The sequence below is a fragment of the Cynoglossus semilaevis genome, chromosome 15 (assembly GCF_000523025.1).
Source record: "Cynoglossus semilaevis isolate Cse_v1.0 chromosome 15, Cse_v1.0, whole genome shotgun sequence".
Taxonomy (NCBI): Eukaryota; Metazoa; Chordata; class Actinopteri; order Pleuronectiformes; family Cynoglossidae; genus Cynoglossus; species Cynoglossus semilaevis.
The window spans coordinates 15691951-15711162 of record NC_024321.1 but is presented as its reverse complement, the minus strand read 5'-3'; the positions used below and the strand labels follow the sequence as shown (position 1 = coordinate 15711162).

General features: G+C 43.8%; 1 protein-coding gene and 1 long non-coding RNA gene across 6 annotated transcripts in view; one reads left to right on the top strand and one right to left on the bottom strand.

The window, feature by feature from the left end:
- The window catches only part of LOC103391198 (uncharacterized), a 68165-nt gene that overhangs the window by 29737 nt on the left and 19216 nt on the right, over positions 1–19212 (bottom strand). For all 5 annotated transcript variants that reach the window (XR_003051914.1, XR_003051915.1, XR_003051913.1 and 2 more), the window contains 2 exons: positions 18749–18853; positions 5339–5510 (listed from right to left, as the gene is read on the bottom strand). This is a non-coding gene — a long non-coding RNA (uncharacterized LOC103391198). The remainder of the gene's footprint in view (positions 1–5338; positions 5511–18748; positions 18854–19212) is intronic.
- On the top strand, positions 8534–12491 carry egr1 (early growth response 1). The gene is made up of 2 exons (XM_008327371.3): positions 8534–9231; positions 9900–12491. Exons 1-2 carry the CDS (start codon positions 9024–9026, stop codon positions 11216–11218), a joined length of 1527 nt encoding a protein of 508 aa, XP_008325593.1. The 5' UTR covers positions 8534–9023; the 3' UTR covers positions 11219–12491.

Sequence of the window (19212 nt, the reverse complement as noted above, 5' to 3'; positions counted from 1 at the left end):
GTAAAGAGTTGTAGGGCTTTTCTGATGGAGACCTGTCTGCTCATCCCTGTAGGCTATCCTTACACTGGCAGTCTCCAGCTGGGGCAGAGGGGAGGGCAGGGGAGCGTTGGGGGAAGGTGGGCTTACCTGAGTCAGCCTGCCTGTCATACCTGCCCCCAGGCCCACCTGTCAACAACCCAGCCAAAGTCACTTTCCCTTTCGCTCTCTGCCTCTTTTGACTTCTGAGCTCGACTTTTCCATCACTTCATCTGCCTCTGTATCGTTCCTTGCCGTTTTTATCAACACGCCTCTCACCTCTCAAACAAATAACTTTCACCTGAACACATGTGTCTCACACTGACTGTCATTTTCACTTTGCAGAGTTATTGGAAACAGCTCTGGCCAGCAGACCCCGAGGAGATTATTTGTCCTGGCAACTTTTGATCTGACTCAAAACTCAAATAAACTCCTGGGAACAACTTAAAGGTTTGTGCCTGATGTATGTGTATGTATATGTATATCTATATATGTGTGTGTGCGCATCTGTCTGTTTGTACAACCCCAGGTTTGGACAGGTCATCCTTTGAAAGACCGGGTGATTTCAGGGTAAGTTTACTAAATTTTCAGTAGCTCAGGACGGTGTGTTTATACTTCTTTCTTCGCAGAGGAAAGAGAATAAAACCAAACTATATCCTATTTCTTGCCATTCTCTCAATAAACACCAGGGGCCTGGGAGTGAGTAGGGGTGACAGCAGGACTGTCTGATGTAATAACAAACCCATAGTGCGTAAAGCTGCTCCCCCACATAAACACGTGTGGACTGGCAGGACTCCACCTGACTGTGGACCAAAGCAAAGTTTGAATTCCGGCCTTAAAATAAAAAGCACGTCTATGATATGGGACGTTTTCTGTCTGCCAGGGCATGTCTGCCATGTCATGAGTCACGCCTTAACGTGTTTGCTAAAGACTGCGGGACAGTTGTTGCTCAGTCTGGATGCTGATGCCACAACTCTGTGCCTCCGTCACTCTTGGTTTCACGCCGCCTCGGTCTGCGCTCGTATGAACGTCGGTGTTGTAAAGAACAGTTGGATTTAGTCGGCTCAGCCCATGAGAAAATACAAAGCTCTGCCCTGGTGCAATAAGGTGCAACATCCAGACGGGTTGAAAGCTAAATTAATATGAGTTTGTTCTTAGGTGTGTGAGAATAAGGCTGATTTACTAGTAACTTTAAATGAAAGGAACAGTTTCTAAGATTGTAGTTAGCTGGATTTAGGTTGTTTTTTTTGGGGGGGGGGTTTCGATTCCGGTGTCATACGGTACTTTAACATTAACCCTGAGTAAAGAAATTAATTTAAAAAAAATTAAATAATACTCTTTTTTAGCTCTGGGTCACAATTATCATAATCAATCTACAATTAATTAATAACACTTAATCTTGAGTAATGCAGATAAATATTCTTAAACATAAAAGAAGATAAATTGGTATGTTTATTGGAAATTGTGACTAATCCAAAGGATGTTATTAATGTTGAGAAATGTCAAGAAGAAAATTGAACAGTCAAAAAGAATTTACCTCGACAGAGTTGGTGGATTTCAGTAAATACTGTGCATCATAACGGTGATCTGAAGAACACGTCACTAGTTACTTTCAAAATGTCTGATAATTTTCACAAATGAATTAACCGTACGTACCATACCAAGTATGTTCTTTGAGTCACAGCACAACAGGTGAACTACTTAAACAAACTAAAATAAACAACAATTACTAAGGTAACGAATTATCCCTCAGACTGTTTATTAAATGAACTTATCATATTCGAATTGTGGTACACTAGGCGCACTAGCATGACCTGAAAAACATCAGTTTTGTCAGCATGTTGTCAGTTGACGCCCACAGACAAACCAGACAAACACAGAAAAGTGCTTTGTGGCAACCTTTAAATGTTACCAACTGCTGCACTGCGACTGCAGCCTGGTGTAGGGGAAGCCCCACTTTTCAAAGCGCTACAGATGACTCATGGAGAGCTAAAAGGTCAGAGGTCAGGTCCTTTGTCACAAGCATCAAACAAACAGTCCGGGGGCTCAGTGAGTCACACGTCCTCAGGGACAGAGCAGGGTCGCTTTGGGTTGGGCTTTGTGGCGTGTTCAGTAATTGTCTCCTCGTCACCTACCACCTTCAGGAGGCAACAACAGCCAGATAAGCAGATAGAGTGGCTATTCAATGCCAGGCTCCTGTTTCTGTGTGATACACTAATACCAGCCGTACTGCATAGCCTGCGGTGGGAACAGAACAGGGAGGGATGGCTACAGTGACTGCTAAGTGTCAGCAGTTTGGTTTCCCAACATCACCAGTGCCTGCAGCTTTACTGGGTCAGCTCTGCTGTGAAAGAAAACTTATGAACCTACCCAGAGCATAATTACATACTGCTTAAACAAGATCAGCATTCCACAATTGCATTCCTGGACTTCTCTGAACAGAGATCACCCAGAGCATTCACTTTTGAAATTTTCACCGCAGCAGCAGAGGATCATGGTTCCTCAGGCTCAGGTTGCGTCACCCACAGACTACTGTACATATATGAACGATGGTGGCTAAGAGTTGCCGGGGAGGCTGGAGAGTGACAGCCCTAATGGTCACATGTTCATGGGAGAAGCAACATTTGTCTGCCCAAAGCAGCATGACTTATTACACTGAATAATAATTCCAACAATAAAATACACATATTGGTTTTTTTTCCCAAAACACTTTAAATGCGATGCCAAGTTCTGTTAAATTACCAAAAAGCGACATATAATTTAGTAATGGAAATATCCTGGCGCAGACAGAACCCACATAGTAAAACTGGTCACCTGACCTACACGGCAGCAGCAAATATATGACATCTGTTGCACTGCAAAATATGGAACAACATTTCAGCCAAAAAGTTACTCAACATAGTGATTTTCTGGCTCTGCCTTAGGTCATTTGTCAATTGTCCAGCCAACCAATAGACCATATATAGAAAACGGACAAAGCCACAGATTCTGAAATCCACATCCTGGTATTCCCTGTTGGATATCCAGTACTGTACTCTAAGTTATAGGAGTGTGAAGTTCTGCAGCTTTACTAATGCTTTTTGAGTCACTTACAGTCACAGACATCAGGCCCACCCACTGCCAGGCCCTGAAGTGATACCACAGAGATTTCATTAGGTGAACCCAGGGTTATGACGACTGGAACACTTATTCTAAGAGTTAGTATTTCAACTGTCACACCAATGGATATCTTCATCGATGTCAGTTTCCAGGATCCCATTAGATTTATCTGGCTTTTCTCTGCATGCCAATTAGTCCAGAGGTTCTCTGTGACCCCTTTACCCCGCCAGGTTCCCCAACGTTTCCTATGGATTTTTTTTCACCCCCACCACTGTCGTGCCAGTTTGACTTTCCCCAAACACATCTCACTCTGCATGTAAAAAGGTCAGGCCGCATACTTCTGCTGAACTCACCAACAAAGCTTGGAGGAAGATGACATTTATCCTCTCATGTTCTCTGCCCCATCACTCTCTGACAAAGGGCTAATATTCAGCCTGTCACTCTGGCCGGGATCGTCAGCCCTCTGCTCTTCTTACATTTAATTACAAACACTCCTTGTGCGTCGTACAGGCCTCAACGCTTCCAGGGCAAATTTAATTTTGTAAGATCTCAAAATCCACCGCTCACCCCCCCAGCACCACCACCACTCTCACCGCATCCCACTTGGCAGCTGCATTCTGTGCTTCAAAATAACCTGCATTGTCTTCCCTCTTTCTCTAGCTCTGTCATGTTATTATCATCCCTCCATCCCTGTATCCTGTGCCACATTATGTAACACCCGGGCTTTGGTAACTGTCAGCATCCACCGTCTAATCTTGGCCTGCCCATCATAGGCTCTGCCCACCTGTATGCTAATGGTGAGGGATTGCATCACCGGATGGTGTGGACAGCCAAGGAGGTGAAGAGGTGTGGCGGAGGAGAAGGTACGTCTCCGTCTGCCTGCTTCCCTGTCTCCATGACTGCTTGGCACCCAGTGCAGAGAAATGCCAGCACAAAGCTGGTACTGGCTCCTACGTACAGCACGTGGGTGTGAGGATTCACTCTTGGTCTTTCCACTTTCTATTTTTCCCTCTCACCCTCACCCTTCCTTCTCGCCTTCTCCGTGTCACTTCTGCAACCTACCTCCTTCTATTCCCTTTCTATACATTTCTTTCAATCTCCGCTTCTATCTCTCGTTTAATATCATTGTTCCATCTCCTCCTCTCTCTCTCTTCCTCCTCCTCCTCACACTTTTTGGCTTCCCCATCTAAATCAGCCACTTCACTGCGTGACAGATTGGAGCATGATTAAATATTAACTAGCGCTTGTGCGTGTACTCGAGTGTGTGTGTGTGTGTGAGAGAAAGCTGGGGCGTGGCAGCTGCGTAGGTACTGGGAGAGCCTGTCGTTCTCCCAGTCTGGCATTGTGCTGGAGTTTGATCAGGCGAGGACTCCTCTGACTGCTGTGAGTAGGCAGCACCAGGGAGCACACCGAGAATGAGTTGCCTGACCCGAGTGTATGCACACACACACAAACACAGAACAGTGTGCTGCGCGCACACACACACACTAATTCTCCTTCCCCTACCCTTAAAGCATCCGGCTCCCACCGCCTCCATGCATCAGCGTGAAAGCAGGGCCCAAACAGCCACAGAGAACTGTTTATCATCTTTATTACTTTATTACTTTTCTGAGAGTTTTCCCTAACCTGATTTTATTACACTGTCATCAAATGATGAGTTCTCTCACACGCTCCCTCTGCTCGTTCTTCTTTGCTTTGCCACAAATTTATCGACCACAGTAACTGATGCATGACAGCAGCAGTGGATGCAGACAGGGGTTTGGATTTGGTGTCACCACATCAGCACAGTTATGATACGCCCTATCATCACAGACTGCCGTCGACTTGTTTGATGCTTTGTTTTTTAAAGGCAACACAGAAGTGACATTTGAGTTTGTGAAGAAGAAAAAGACAAATTCAACAACTTCTGAAAGTGTCCCCGTCGTTACACCCTGTAATATGTCCAACACCGCTGTGCTGTGCCACACGCCTGGAAAGGTGATGAGATTGGATCATTTATATGTATCTTATTGTATGAATAAACTGAATTACACATTCTCCAGCTGAGCCCGCGACTTCAGGCTTATTTGGATTTTGTGAAGGTGCCTGTGCTCCAGATCATCCATAATATATGACAGAATTTTTCTATCAGTCTAATGGGGGTAAACAGAGAGAGGTTTGCCACAGGCTGAATGGGAAAAGCCTGTAAGAAGAAAAACAATTCGACACAGACATTAAAACCAACCTCAGGTCTTTCTCTGGTGTTTCTCAACGGGTGGTTTGGGACCCAAACATGGATTAAGGTGGTTCCAATTCTAGTCCTTCTTAGTGTTGTTATCATCCCTGGGTCCAATCTTTGAAGAGGGTGGGGTTACACTGGACAGTCCACATGCCCCTCCATCTTAGGCCACATACACCTGAAACGCACATATGTGGTCAGTTTAGGGGGGAACAATTACACATCCTGAAGGAAACATTTTTAACAACCAGCAGGAGTGCTAACTACTCCCTGCAGTCAAAGGGCAAAGGTTACTGTTTTAGTTTAGTTACTATTAAAATACATACAATACATAACTAAAGTCAGGAGACCTCGAGTTTCACCTGCTCTCTCTCCCCCCATCTATCTCTTTTAACTCTGTCTCCCTCTCTCCTCTCTCCCTCAATGTCCTGCGTGCCTTCGATGTTTCCCAATGAGCCTGCTTGCCTATAGATCCGTTCAGCACCGAGGGGAAACACATTGATTTCCAGTCAGCATCCACGGAGCAGTGCTAGCGCACCGGCGGCCACTGGTTCAGCCAGAGAGAACATCGGCGTTGCGCAGCTGTGCGCGGCCTTGTTAATGCGGCCCATTAGGCCGCTGAGTGGCACAGAGATCCCCCGAATATTGAGCTGGGGACACCCCTCAATTAGACGGATCGGCTCGCACTTTGTCAGCATCCGCGGCTCTGTGCTCTCATTAATCACTGACACAGCCAGGAGAAGTGCGGAAAGTTAATTTAAGAAGTTTGGAACCCGGGAGCCAGCAGGAGTTTGCACGGTCGTACATTTTTAATCTCATCGCCTCCTAGACTTTGATCACTGCTGTCAGTGGCGGTCCTGGCTTATTTAGCACCATGGGACAAAAAGACCCAGCCCCCATTTCCCTATTTTTTTCCCTGTGAACTGACTTCTTTTTGACAAATCATCACAACTTACAAAACACGTACTCTTAGAAACTGAAAGGTAAGAAAGGTACTGTACATGTATTTATAATATTATAAATACATGTAACCCTCCGTCATACCTTTCATTTCAGGTCAACTTAATAACTTGGTTAGTGGTTGTTTGAGTGTTAATGTTCTGGGTCGTGGTTGTATGAGTTATTGGCACATCATCAACACTGACAGTGCTTTCTTGGAAAAGCACTTGAGACAGACTGAAAAATTGACTGCAAGCACAAACACTCGGTCGCTCAACTCGCTCAACAACTTGGCCAAAAATTTACTAAATTAAATCAGAGGAAAAGTTTAGTTGCTTTTTTTCATATACGTTTTTTTTAGAAGCCAAAAAAACTCCATCATTAACTATTTTATGAATAAGGGACAAGGCCTGATCTTCTCCTCCTCACCAGGGCTCTCTGATAAAAAATAAAAACAGGGATTCACATTTTTTTCTGGTTGATATTGGATCATTTCCAGCACCATGGTTAAGTGATGTGAAGCATCTGTTTGTCGGCTCAGCGGCCAACTGGAGTCTAGACAAATGGACGCAATAATACTTAAAGTGCTGAATCACTATTTTCTGACAATAAACATCACATTGTGATGATCCAGGTAAAGTGAAGAGACATCAACAAGTGTTGATTTCATACAGTAGAATAAAAAAATAAATTCTTGAATCCCATTATTTTCTGCTACTGTTGTATTTTTCTAGTAATAATAATTTAGAGCATATTTTCAGAAAGTTTTGAGTGCATTATTTTATTGTAAACTGCTGGACTGGAAGACGTAATAAAAAACATTCTTTTTTTTGAAAGAACATTCTTTAGAAAAGCTCAAATTAGAAATTTAAATGCTGTAAAGGGGCAGTACAAAAGCCCACTGTCTTGTTTCTTTCTCTGTCCGTTGATAATAACTCAACTACATCCTTAAACTTCCATTATTGCCACCTACTGGGTCCATTGCTGCCAAAATTATTATATATTTCACCTTGGTACACTCCTGTCATTTGTAAAGCACTAATAAGAACTAAGTCTATGAATCTTCAGAACATTAATTCCTCCACCATCACATTTCGTATACTTTTCAGAGGGTTGGCTGGAGGAAATCCAAACAATCACTCGGTGAGGGTGAGCTACACCCTGGACAGGTCACCAGTCATTTGCCCTAATCCTGCTGGTGGACTGTACTACCTGGAGAAATACTATGAACACACAAAAATAATATTTAAACTCAGTGGCAAACACTGGGGATCAAACCAGTGATTTTTCAATTGTAAGGCAAGAGCATTGACCACTCAGACACAGTGCATTAATCCTAAATAGTATATTAATGTTTTTAAATAAATAACTTCCTGCATAATTCTACTTAAAATAAAAATTAAACAACTCTTTAAAGTCCTGTCACGTGTTACTTTGTCACAGACTTATGATGGTTGCATTTGTGGTTTAAAAAACATATGCTCTGTCAGAGAAGAAAACACTTTGACTCGGCCCTGAGTGTAATGGCTGCGCGCCTTCACTGGCGCACACACACACACACACACACCCACACACACACACACACCCACACACACACACACACCCACACACACACACACACCCACACACACACACACACACAGACACACACACACACACAGACACACACACACACACAGACACACACACACACACAGACACACACGCGCACACACACACAGACACACACACACACACAGACACACACACACACACAGACACACACGGGGAGCAGCGGGTTTGTGCTGTTTGAGCGCTGGACATGATTTGTCTCTCATTCACTGCCAAGCGCTCAGCGATCAGCGCTGCTTCAGGAAACTCCAAATAAGGGCAGGGAAGGACAGGGAAATGGAAACCCACCGGAATAGGTCCTTATGTAGTCACGACCTTATAAGGCACGGCGGAGCGCAGCTTTCCGGCAGCAGCGCAGCCTGCTGCACAGATGGGAAACCCGAATTAAATGTACGGAGCGAGCGAGAGAAGGCGAAAATTACACCGCTGTCTCACTGCCCTGCTCTGCCATGGAGACACATTGATTCTGGACAGAGGTAGAGCACTGTAGCCTGCGCAATTTACTGCTACGGTTTAATATAAAGTCTCGCTCCGTCTCTCTCTCTCCCTGCCCAGCGTCATGTGTCCTCCACTGCAGTGTCTAAATATGGGCTTCCTCCTCTCCAAATATGGATATCTACGTCACGGCAAGAGGGTATAAATCGAGCGGGGAAACCTCTCAGCTCAGAGAGAGCCCTGAGAGCCATAAAGCAACTAGAGCAGAGACAGACATAGAAAGACACTCACTTCCCTGACAGAGAAATATCACAACCAAAAGTTACAAAGTCAATTCAAAACAAACTCTATCCAAGAAGGTCAGAACCTGATTGGATGAGATTTCTTTTTTAATATAAAAAAGAAGAAGATTAATCTTTATGATTAATTTTCATGAATGTTAGGGAATGAGTGCAAAGGGACACTTTTGATTTTTTTATGAAAAAGACAAGTGGATCTTTACTCATCTCCGAAAGACAAGACTGGAAACAACAGGAGTTACTGGAGCAGCAGAGTCAAAGGAGCGAGCATCTTCCTCGACATCTGCAGAAGAGCGAAGCGGAGTGTGATTCCCACACTCCACCTGCGAGGCGCAGCTCTATACCCAGCCTGCCTGCTCTCTTCAGCTCCTTCCAGCGCAGCCTCAGCACTGTAGCTCCAGCAGAGGATGGCTGCAGCCAAGACTGAGATGATCCTCCCAACCCTGCAGATCTCAGAGCCTCTGAGCTTCCCTCACTCCCCCATGGATAACTATCCTAAGCTGGAGGAGGTGATGATGCTGACTGCAGGGACACCCTTCCTCCCTGCCTCCGCACCCGAAGGTGCTGGCTTTGGCTCCGGGGAGCCAGGAGATCAGTATGACCACCTTACTGGAGGTAAGACAGCGGTTTTTTTTCCTTATCTTTTTTTTTAACTAAGCCTTACATCTGCTGAGTTGCACAAAAGAAGAGAAAATGATGATCTGCATTAATATACTTTTATATTTTGGCAGTTCCAATATATTTAATCTATTAACAGTAATAAATTAAACATGAAAATAATTTGACCAAACACAATAAAATTTGACCTGATTCGTATATTGATCGTTCACTGTCCTTGACACTCGCTGCTTGTATAAACCACTCAGTCACCACATGCCTCCAGACACTCCTTCAGCTCAATTCAAATTGCATTCCTAAAACCAGCTGAACTGCAGTTTCAGTAATCAATTGCCTCAGGCTCAGTGATGGGCTTCAAGAATGTGCGCTTGCGAATGTGCGCAAGAGAGGAAGAGAAGACCGAAGGAGTGGGAAAAAAAAGGAGAGAGAGTGAGAAAAAGGGAAACGCAGGAAGCTTGCAGTGCCCAGGTTGAGGTTTAAAAGTTTCAGAGTTGAGAGGAAAAGAGTGCAGTTTGAGGGGGTTACAAAACGTGGGTATCTGTGCCGGGATCTGTTAGAGCAGAGAGGGGTGACACACTGCCCACAGCTGTAGCAGGAATCCCCCCCTCTCTCCCTGAACATTGACAGGTTGATTAATGTCTCTCTTCTCTATGTGCTTCCTGCAGATACGCTACCTGATATCTCCTTCAACAATGACAAACCCGTGTCCGAGCAGACCTACTCCACCCAGAGGCTGCCCCCTATCTCCTACACAGGCCGTTTCACCCTGGAGCCCGCCACCACCTGCAGCAACAGCCTGTGGGCAGAGCCAATCTTGGGTCTTTTCACCGGCCTGATGGGCAATGTTGCCCCCAGCTCCAGCACTTCCTCCATTGCCTCGCAAACAACTTCTTCCTCCTCTTCGTCAGCGTCGTCCTCGTCCACCTCTTCTACCTCTTCTGCATCTCAGACCTCCAGCCTCAGTTCCTCCATTCACCACAGCGAGCCCAACCCCATTTACTCAGCTGCCCCAACTTACTCCAGTCCTAACTCTGACATCTTCCCAGATCAGAGCCAGGCATTCGGTGCAGGTGGAGCAGTGCAGTACCCTCCTCCCGCCTACCCAAACGGGAAGACCACCACAAGCTTCCCTGTGCCCATGATTCCAGACTACCTGTTTCCTCAGCAGCAGGGGGAGATCAGCCTGGTGCCTCCCGACCAGAAGCCCTTCCAGAGTCAATCCAGCCAACCCTCCCTCACCCCTCTGTCCACCATTAAGGCCTTCGCCACCCAGACTGGTTCCCAGGACTTAAAGAGCGTGTACCAGTCTCAGCTGATTAAACCCAGCCGCATGCGCAAATACCCCCCCAGGCCGAGCAAGACGCCCCCACACGAGCGACCCTACGCCTGCCCTGTGGAGACCTGCGACCGACGCTTCTCCCGCTCTGATGAGCTGACACGTCATATTCGCATCCACACAGGTCAGAAACCCTTCCAGTGTCGTATCTGCATGCGCAACTTCAGCCGCAGCGACCACTTGACAACGCACATTCGCACTCACACCGGTGAGAAGCCGTTCGCCTGTGAGATCTGCGGACGTAAGTTCGCCCGCAGCGACGAGAGGAAGAGGCACACAAAGATCCACCTGCGGCAGAAGGAAAAGAAGGCAGAGAAGGCGGGAGCTGCAGCCGTGGTGACAGCAGCATCAGTACAAGCTGCCTCCACTCCCTCCAGCTACCCCTCTCCCATGGCCTCCTACCCCTCTCCAGTGTCTTCTTACCCATCTCCAGTCACCTCGTGCTACTCCTCTCCTGTCCACACATCTTACCCCTCTCCGTCCATAGCTACCACCTACCCCTCAGTGTCCATGTCCAGCACTTTCCAGTCCCAGGTCGCTTCCTCGTTCCCCTCCTCAGTCGCTTCCAACATCTATAACTCCCCTATACCCACCCCCCTATCAGACATGCAGACCACGCTGTCTCCAAGGACAATCGAAATCTGCTAAGGAAGAGCAAAGAGAGAAAAAAAAACTTTTTCAGACCTTCTGCACCTCCTCTCTTCCTTAGGGTTCTTTGAGAGGGGGAAAAGAAATCAGCATCAAAAGACTTTGTTTCCCCCTGCAGAAAGCACTTTTCTCTCTGCTCCCTGTGCAGTGTTAGGCAAACCTTGAGATTTACCTGAAAGGGAGAAAAAGACTGATGTCAAGGACTGGGCAAAGACATTAAAAGTCAAAAAGGGATAATTTTTTTTTGGCTCTGTAAAAGAACTAGAGAACTTCAAATGCATACGGGACTCCACCAAGGAACAAACAGATCGGCAGCAGTTGTGGTGCTCAGGCACGGTCGTCCTCGCAGGCACTCAAACAGTTCAAAAGACATTGAATAATATACATAAGCTACGTAAATGTATATTGTACATGTGCCATGTTTTGTTTTTATCATTCCTCGGTACCACTGATGTGAAAAATGATTTGCATATTTGCATTGTATTATTTGAAGTGAGCAGGGCCATATTTTCTACATTCTTTCTCTATTATGTCGTGATGATGCTGTGATACGTTTTGACATTGTTTGGAGAAAAAAAAAGCACTTAAGTATTCAAGCATGAGTAAGAGTGATGTTACTTTCTGTTTGTAAATATCATTCTCCGGTACTATCCCTTTCTCTCTTTCTCACATGTGACATATCGACCAGTTATATGGAAAAACAGAGAAAAGAAAAAAAAAAGTTTAACAAAAAACCACCACATAAAACAAAACAAATGCTCCCGTTATTTGGTGCCTTTCGTGAAGCCTTGCTGGTGTTGTGACTCGGCTGCGAGCAAGCGAGCAAGCGAGGGAGGGAGAGAGGATGCGCTGCATCTCGCCTTAGGAAGAGGGAATATTTTTGTTACAGAATGTAAGTCATGCTTAGAGGGAGGACAAGGGACATGCTCTGAGGGCACCGCTTCATTTCATTAGAATGTAAGCAAACAAAAAAAAAAAAAAAAAGAAGAAGGAGAAAGAGTATAAAGTCTATTTTTGTAAAACTGAAATGTAAATATCCACATCTTCGAGAGCTGGAATGTTGAAGTTACCTACTGAGTAGGCATGGGATTCTTTTGTATGTTATATACATGCAGTTCATTATTTTGTGGTTATCTTATTTTGTATTTGTGTTTGTTTAAACAAGTGACTGTTTCTGGCTTCTAAACACATTGAATGCGCTTAACTGCCAGTGGGATATTTGGTGTACAAGATATCCTCCCAAAAATGAAATATAAATAAAAATATAAATATATATGTACATATCTGTTTTCGTACTTGAGCGTGTGTGTGTGTTTCTGACACTGCAGCACTTTCCTCCCTGGCGTAGCCGTGAAGAGCCATCGCACATGAACATCGGATTTTATTATCTCATAATTGCACACAGATTATTAACAGATTTGAACTTGGCTTTTACATCACAGAGAGCTGTCCTTTAATGTGAAGTATAATCTAATGAAATCGCTCCAATTTTAATCACCGCGCTGCCACAGAAGCCTGTAATAATGATAACACTTTAGCATGTCTCATGCCTATAGACACCAGAAATGAAAAATCCTTATCTGGCTTCTACATGCTCTTGAAGATTCTAGGCTCGTCTATATTCCTATTTTATTCATTTTGGATTGTGTGATACACACTGGTCGTCACTGCCGAGTGGCCGTCCTTTTAACCATTACACCCTTAAACCAAAGGAGCAAATGTATTTGTTCTCTTGTGGACGCTGTAGGAGAGAACATTTCTAGAAGGATCGTTCAAGCCGATGGTTCTTAGACATGCACCTGGTTATTTTCACAGCGTGCTGGTGAAATCCATCACACCCTAATTACCCTCTTTTCCATAAATGTGTGCGGTGAGGTGCTGTCACCTCCTAGTGAATGAGCTGTAACACACAATTGGGCAATAATCCGTGCAGGTTAGGCTGAATTGTTGCACGGATGCAGCTGAACAGACTGGCCCTGAAGGTTTAAACGCTGTTTCTTTTTGGTTTTTTAAGCAGAATATAATAACAGCTTCGTCGCATAATCATTATTCATCTGTTACTGTTCCCTAGGCAAGGAATTCTTGCGACATGTTTGAGTGCAAAAATAAAACCGCTCGGTATTTTAGCCCATGCAGACAGGAGCCCTGCTAAGGTTTTTCACTCAATGCTTTGCCGTAATTTTGTGTTGTGAAACGCACAAACCAAAATACGCACACAAATGCAAACACAGCTAAAATAGGACGCATCTTAACAAGTGGAAGCGAGTGATGCAGGGAAAGGCAAAATTAATTAGGATAATTGGTCTCCTGGTCCCAAATTGACTTTCTAAATTAGGGTTGATGAGCTGTTAGGGTTTGTGTGCACATCTTTGTAAAAAAAAAAAAAAAAATAATACACCATAACTTTCTAGTGATGTGGAAGCAAATTTTTTTCATAGAAATTTCGCCTTAACTTTCAGATTTGAGAGCAGACCACATGACCTCCAGTCCGTGTTTATTTGTGCTGGTCATTGGTTGAGTCATCGTACTGTTTCAATTTTAGTCTGGCTACGAAACAACTGTGCTGCTCATCACATCCTGCGAATCCAGTCTGGTCGTCACATATCAAAGCACAGGGCCTGTTCTGTTTCAGGACGAGAGACACACAGACAGAGAGAGAGGAGCGAGATAGGAGATGGGAGTGTAGCTACAGCGCAGTAACCACAGTGGAGCCACCTCAAGGCCCCAATGGGTTTCAACATCAAGAGCCCTGCCTTTGTTCAAAAATGTATTTGTTCTCTTATTCTTTTTGGGAACTGTGTGAAGCAAAAAAGGACAAATGGCAAAAAGAACTATTCTTTCTCCCTCAGCTCTCCATCCCCATCCCTCTCTCCCCTCTCTCTCTCTGCTTGTGCATATTCTACAGGAGATGCTAATGATCCCCCCCCTCTGTATTCTGATGCAAGGTCTGTCTACTCTTTTCTCTTTCATCCACATACAAATGTGCTCTTATTGCCTCTTCGCCCTCGGGCCTTTTAAGATGCCTTTTTGAAATATGCTGTTTGATAAGCACATCATTGGCCAAGTCCCCGCAGTGATTAGAGCGCTCTTTAATGTGAATAAGTTAGAAAGTGAATGAGGGACACCAGGACCGGCAGCTTTCCATTCTCCCTTCTCCTCTCCCCGCGGCGTCTTCCGGAGAACTGGTGAAAGCCCGGTGTCTGGTCAGACGACCTAGAGTCCACTGTAACACACAGATGGACACGCCGCTGGTCATCCTTCATCCTCACATGAAGACTTGGCTCAGGAGCAGAGCCGGAGTCTCACTGTCATGGAGACAGCAGCGTATGCTACAAGGCTGGATTCCTGTACTTTATTACAGGAGTGTGACAGGAGGACTACTCTGTAATGTCTTTTAAATATGCTCCATTGATCTCATCTTCAGAGCCTCACTCCGCCTCACTGGGACGTGTTTCCTTTTTAATCGTGCCAATGGGGAGCACTGGAGCTGTCGTCAGGTGCCGTCTCCTGTTCTGCCTATTGCACTTGACACCTGTTGAGCCTTTTGGGATCAGCAGGTTATATTTAATCCTGTTTTATTCCCCCACTCTTCACAGGCACATTTCAGGTAGATTGCAACATTTACAAAGACACAGCGTTCAGGAAATGAGCTTGGTGTACGGAGGGATGAAAGTCAGTACGGAAGTGTACGTACAACAAACCTGGACTGGATGCAACAGGTGCATCTTCATTATTTATGACACAGGTAACAAGCAGCCCCATTCTAATTGAGATGTCAGCCTCGCACAGCAACAGATAATCAAGAAATGCACAAATTTGTTCTGATTTTCGTGGTTAACATGAGACAATCCTCTGCACTTGTTTGATGTTTAAATGTTCAAAACAGGAGAGATGTGAGGAGAGCGGCGTCTCACCAGCGACTGGAGGAACTATTTGTGGCACAAACAATATTTTAGAGGAATCATTTCATCACTAATCTACAGGTGTCCTGGCAACTTGACTTGACTTAATAAGCCCCGCTCGTTTGAAGCACGTCTTTGAACACACAACAAACTAGTGCATGGTTAAGTAGCTCCAAATATGACACCTCTTCATCTCAGCATCAAGTACACTACAGGTTAACAAAAGGCACCTGGGTGGCTCTGAAATGCAAACAGACCCTCACAAGTCTTTATATGTCAAGGCTGAAGAGTCTACTCCAATTGTGTTTTATTTCTCATGTTTTTTGCTGTGATTGGGAATCTTTAAGCCGGTTATTTAAGGATGGTTAAAGACATGCAGCCATGCCTCTGAGAGATTTGCCTTCTCTTGTTAGAAAAAGGGCAAAAAAAAAAAGAAGAAGCAGAAAGCAGGTTGTTTTCAAGTTCTATTTCCAAGTCACAGGTTTCTAAAATTTTTGGCAAGTGTGAGAAAAACTCACTCAGTCAAAAGTAATGCCCTCAGTCTTTTTAATGGGCTGTTAGAACTGGCTGTTTATTTGTCAGCGCGGATGCTGCAAATGAAAAATGAAATAAAGATTAAAATTAAAATTTATAGGCACTAGTTATCATTGATAAAAAAACATAACATAAGACAAATTAATTAAAGGTAGCTGTGAATTAATCACATTTAATTTTTATTGTAACCCATCACGTTAAATCATGATTAATCAAATTAAGTCTACATTGAAATCTGGTGAAGCTGTTATCTGCTCTACAGTTCCTCGCAATACACCTAACAGTTGCTAGGATGCTAGCTGCGCATTTAACCTCAACTTTAAGCTTCCACAAAGGCATGCTGGGAGTCGAGATTGTATTTAAGCTCGAGATGCTTTGGTGGGATTAATTTTTTTTCCCTCAGGGTGTCCACATGACATGCCAATAATTGTGTATTAGAGCATTGATAACCGAATGGACAGTGGAATTCTGGGATATGCGGCCCGCATCACTCTGCCCATGCGTTAAACACATTATAACGTTTCTCACATTAATTTGAGCAATTAACGCATCAATGTTTTCAGCATTAATATGTTCATATATTGTACACACAACTGACTTTGTCTTATGCATTTTATGTAAACCAGTATTCTTATGATGGCAAGCACGTTCTATTATTCACCAGGTCACTGATTTCCCTCAACAATGCAATTTTAAAATTATTCAAGAGTAGCGTGGTAATGTTTTCAAATTTGTATTTTAAGCACACTGATATTATCTGCTGAAGTTTCTGTCATGGGCTGATTTTTTTTTCCCAGCACCAGTTCCTGCATATTCATCCTTTAACCGTCAATAATAGCTTGTTCTCATGAATTATTCAACATTCATCTCTACGAACTGTTTCATTCCACAATAAGCGACAGCTAAATTCCAGGGACATGTGTTCGGTCTGACCCCAGCGCTCAGTAACCACACAATTGTCATAACTGTATTAAAGGTATTCATGCAGGGGTTTTTCTTTTTTCAGCGTTCACTGGGAGAGATTTTTCCCCTTGTTATGGAGTATAACAGTATAACAGGAAACCAACTGACCACTTCAGTCACTTCCATGACAGGGAACATGCAGAATGTTCCTAACTTTGACACAGACACATGTCGACAAAGAGACAGCCAACTATCACCTCTGCTTCTCAACACTCACTACAAGACTCCATCACATAAAAATGGATGGATGGCTGGATAGATGGATAGATAGACAGATAGAACTGTATTAATCCCTTAGGAGTTCCCTTTGGGAAATTAAAGAATTAAGGTTATAATAAAGCTCTGTTTGCAAATATATATATATATATATATATATATATATAAAAATCCCAGAAAATACCCAAACAAAACACGTACAAGTAAAAATCATTAAACAATCTAAAACACAGAAAAGACTTTGGAGGAGACATTCAAACAGAGAAATATAAAACATTTGAACTAAGTCTAATTAATAGGCTGTTCCAATAGAAGGGACTTGAGTTGTTTTTTAAACGGTTCCACAGATTGAAGGCTGCGTAAAGAGGACACTAGTGTGTTCCAGATGCTCAGAGCTCCAGTTCTTGGCACTTCTAACAGCCTCTGACCTTTTGACCGCAGACTCTGGACTACTAAGTTCCTAAGAGGTCAGAGACATAAGCTGAAGCTTGACTGATTAAGGCACTGAACATAAGAACTAAAATTTGAACAAAATATTTTTGTTCAATGTTCAATACAAAATAATACAGATGTTAGTTATTATTGCTTAATTTATTTTTGTTTAATATAAAAAAAGTAAGAGCTGGAACGTGGTAAGTTGTTATAACAACTTAGTTGTCACAGACTAAACTATATGTATGGCAGGTTACTCGCATCATGTACTGCATCACTACAGTACATGATGTGTGTGACGTAATTGTATTGTAATGCCAATAAAAATACGACAATCTCAATACAAAAAATCCTCGATCCATGAAAACTTAATCTCTTCCAGTTTATTATTTCCGTGCAACCACAAAAATAATCCCCACACCACTTAGGGAGATAAGATAAGTCCGTAAATGTTGTAATCTGCCGTAGAAATTATGCTTCTGGTAAACAAGGGGGAGAAATGGGTGAGGGAAAACAAGAGCCTAGGTTCAGGGTGAGGAATAATGAGTGATGGAGACGAAGAGCAGTAGAAAGTTCTTTTCCTTGTGCTGCTGTTGTACAGTTTTGAATCAGTGCTGCTGAGTGCCGTGGCTGCCGTGCTGTTCATAATACAGGTATTATAAAACAGCCACTTGTCATTCAACCACTCACTGAACCTTATTGATTCACATGCGAAAATGGTTCAAGCTTTTGTGCAAAGAACGTAGTGTGATGTAAGATTAGTTAACCTCTTTGTGTGTGTGTGTGTGTGTGTGTGTGTATGTGTGTGCAGCACATATGTGCCTATATGCTGCAGCCCAAAGGTGTTATCATTCTCAGGAGGTGACAGTTTGGTCGCAAGGGAGTGGGTGAGGTGAGAGCAGGAGGGATGAGGAAAATGTGTATCATCATCTGGCCAGGTTTCTTCGCCCACCCACTCACTACAGCTGTCCCCCATGTTTGATGAAAGCCCCGCGCTGCTATATTTGTCCCACAGTGATGAGGTGGAACTAATGGCTACTTTCACACTAGCTGATGTCATCAATGTGCTCCGCCTGGGGAGGAACAGGACCGGAAAGGCTGGAAAACCTGCTGGCAGCGTGTGCTCTCCACCAGATGCACACGAGTTGCAGTTAACAGCGGTTTCGCTAGCTTAGCATTAGGACCAGAACTATGACCTCCGTCTGGATCCTACAGAGTCTAGGCTGTAACTAAGTCAATGGAGAACTGACAGTAACAACACTGTATTACCCCCCCGACCCCAAAACGCCCATCCCGACCCCAAAACCCTCACCCTAATGAATCTAAAAGCTGCAGTAATGTGTTTTTCTAAACATTCAATGTGATTTTTCAAACAAAATCCAAAGGTGATAGAATTAGGAGGTCACTGTTAAGAATTGTGACATCACATGAAGGATCAAGAAAGATGGAGTGGCTGTTGCTAAGGAGTAAAGAGTAAACTTACCCAGGATCAGTGGAGGGGGGGCCACCTTCAGCAGTGCCAATGCACCGGTACGACAGCAAGGTCTTCTGGGAGTCTGGATTGATATTAATGTCGATGCTTGTCTTTCTAAAAAGAGACAGAGAGAAGCTTGGATTGACATTGAGGAAGAATGAGGTTTTTCTCACCAGTTATTACAGAACTTGTTGCTCTTCACCTTCTTCATCTCCCTACACTTTTCATACGTCTGTTTTTATAATCTCATTTATTATAATAACTATAATAATAATAATTATAGTAATTAACAAGCTATAATAAATGACCCTAAGCTACTTGACAAAGCGCTTGATCTGAACTTCTTTATTTAACTCCATCATTCCTATTTGTTCTGTAGGTACGTGAGCAGTGGAAAAAAACAAGCTCGTCACTCAGCTTTGCGAAAACAATTAAACCTCTTTAAGTAACGTTGGAGACCAAACTTATTTCCT

Coding starts and splice junctions, on each gene's coding strand:
- egr1 (XM_008327371.3), top strand. CDS start 9,024: ATGGCTGCAGCCAAGACTGAGATGATCCTCCCAACCCTGCAGATCTCA. Junction 9,232..9,899: donor GTATGACCACCTTACTGGAG/GTAAGACAGCGG, acceptor TGCTTCCTGCAG/ATACGCTACCTGATATCTCC.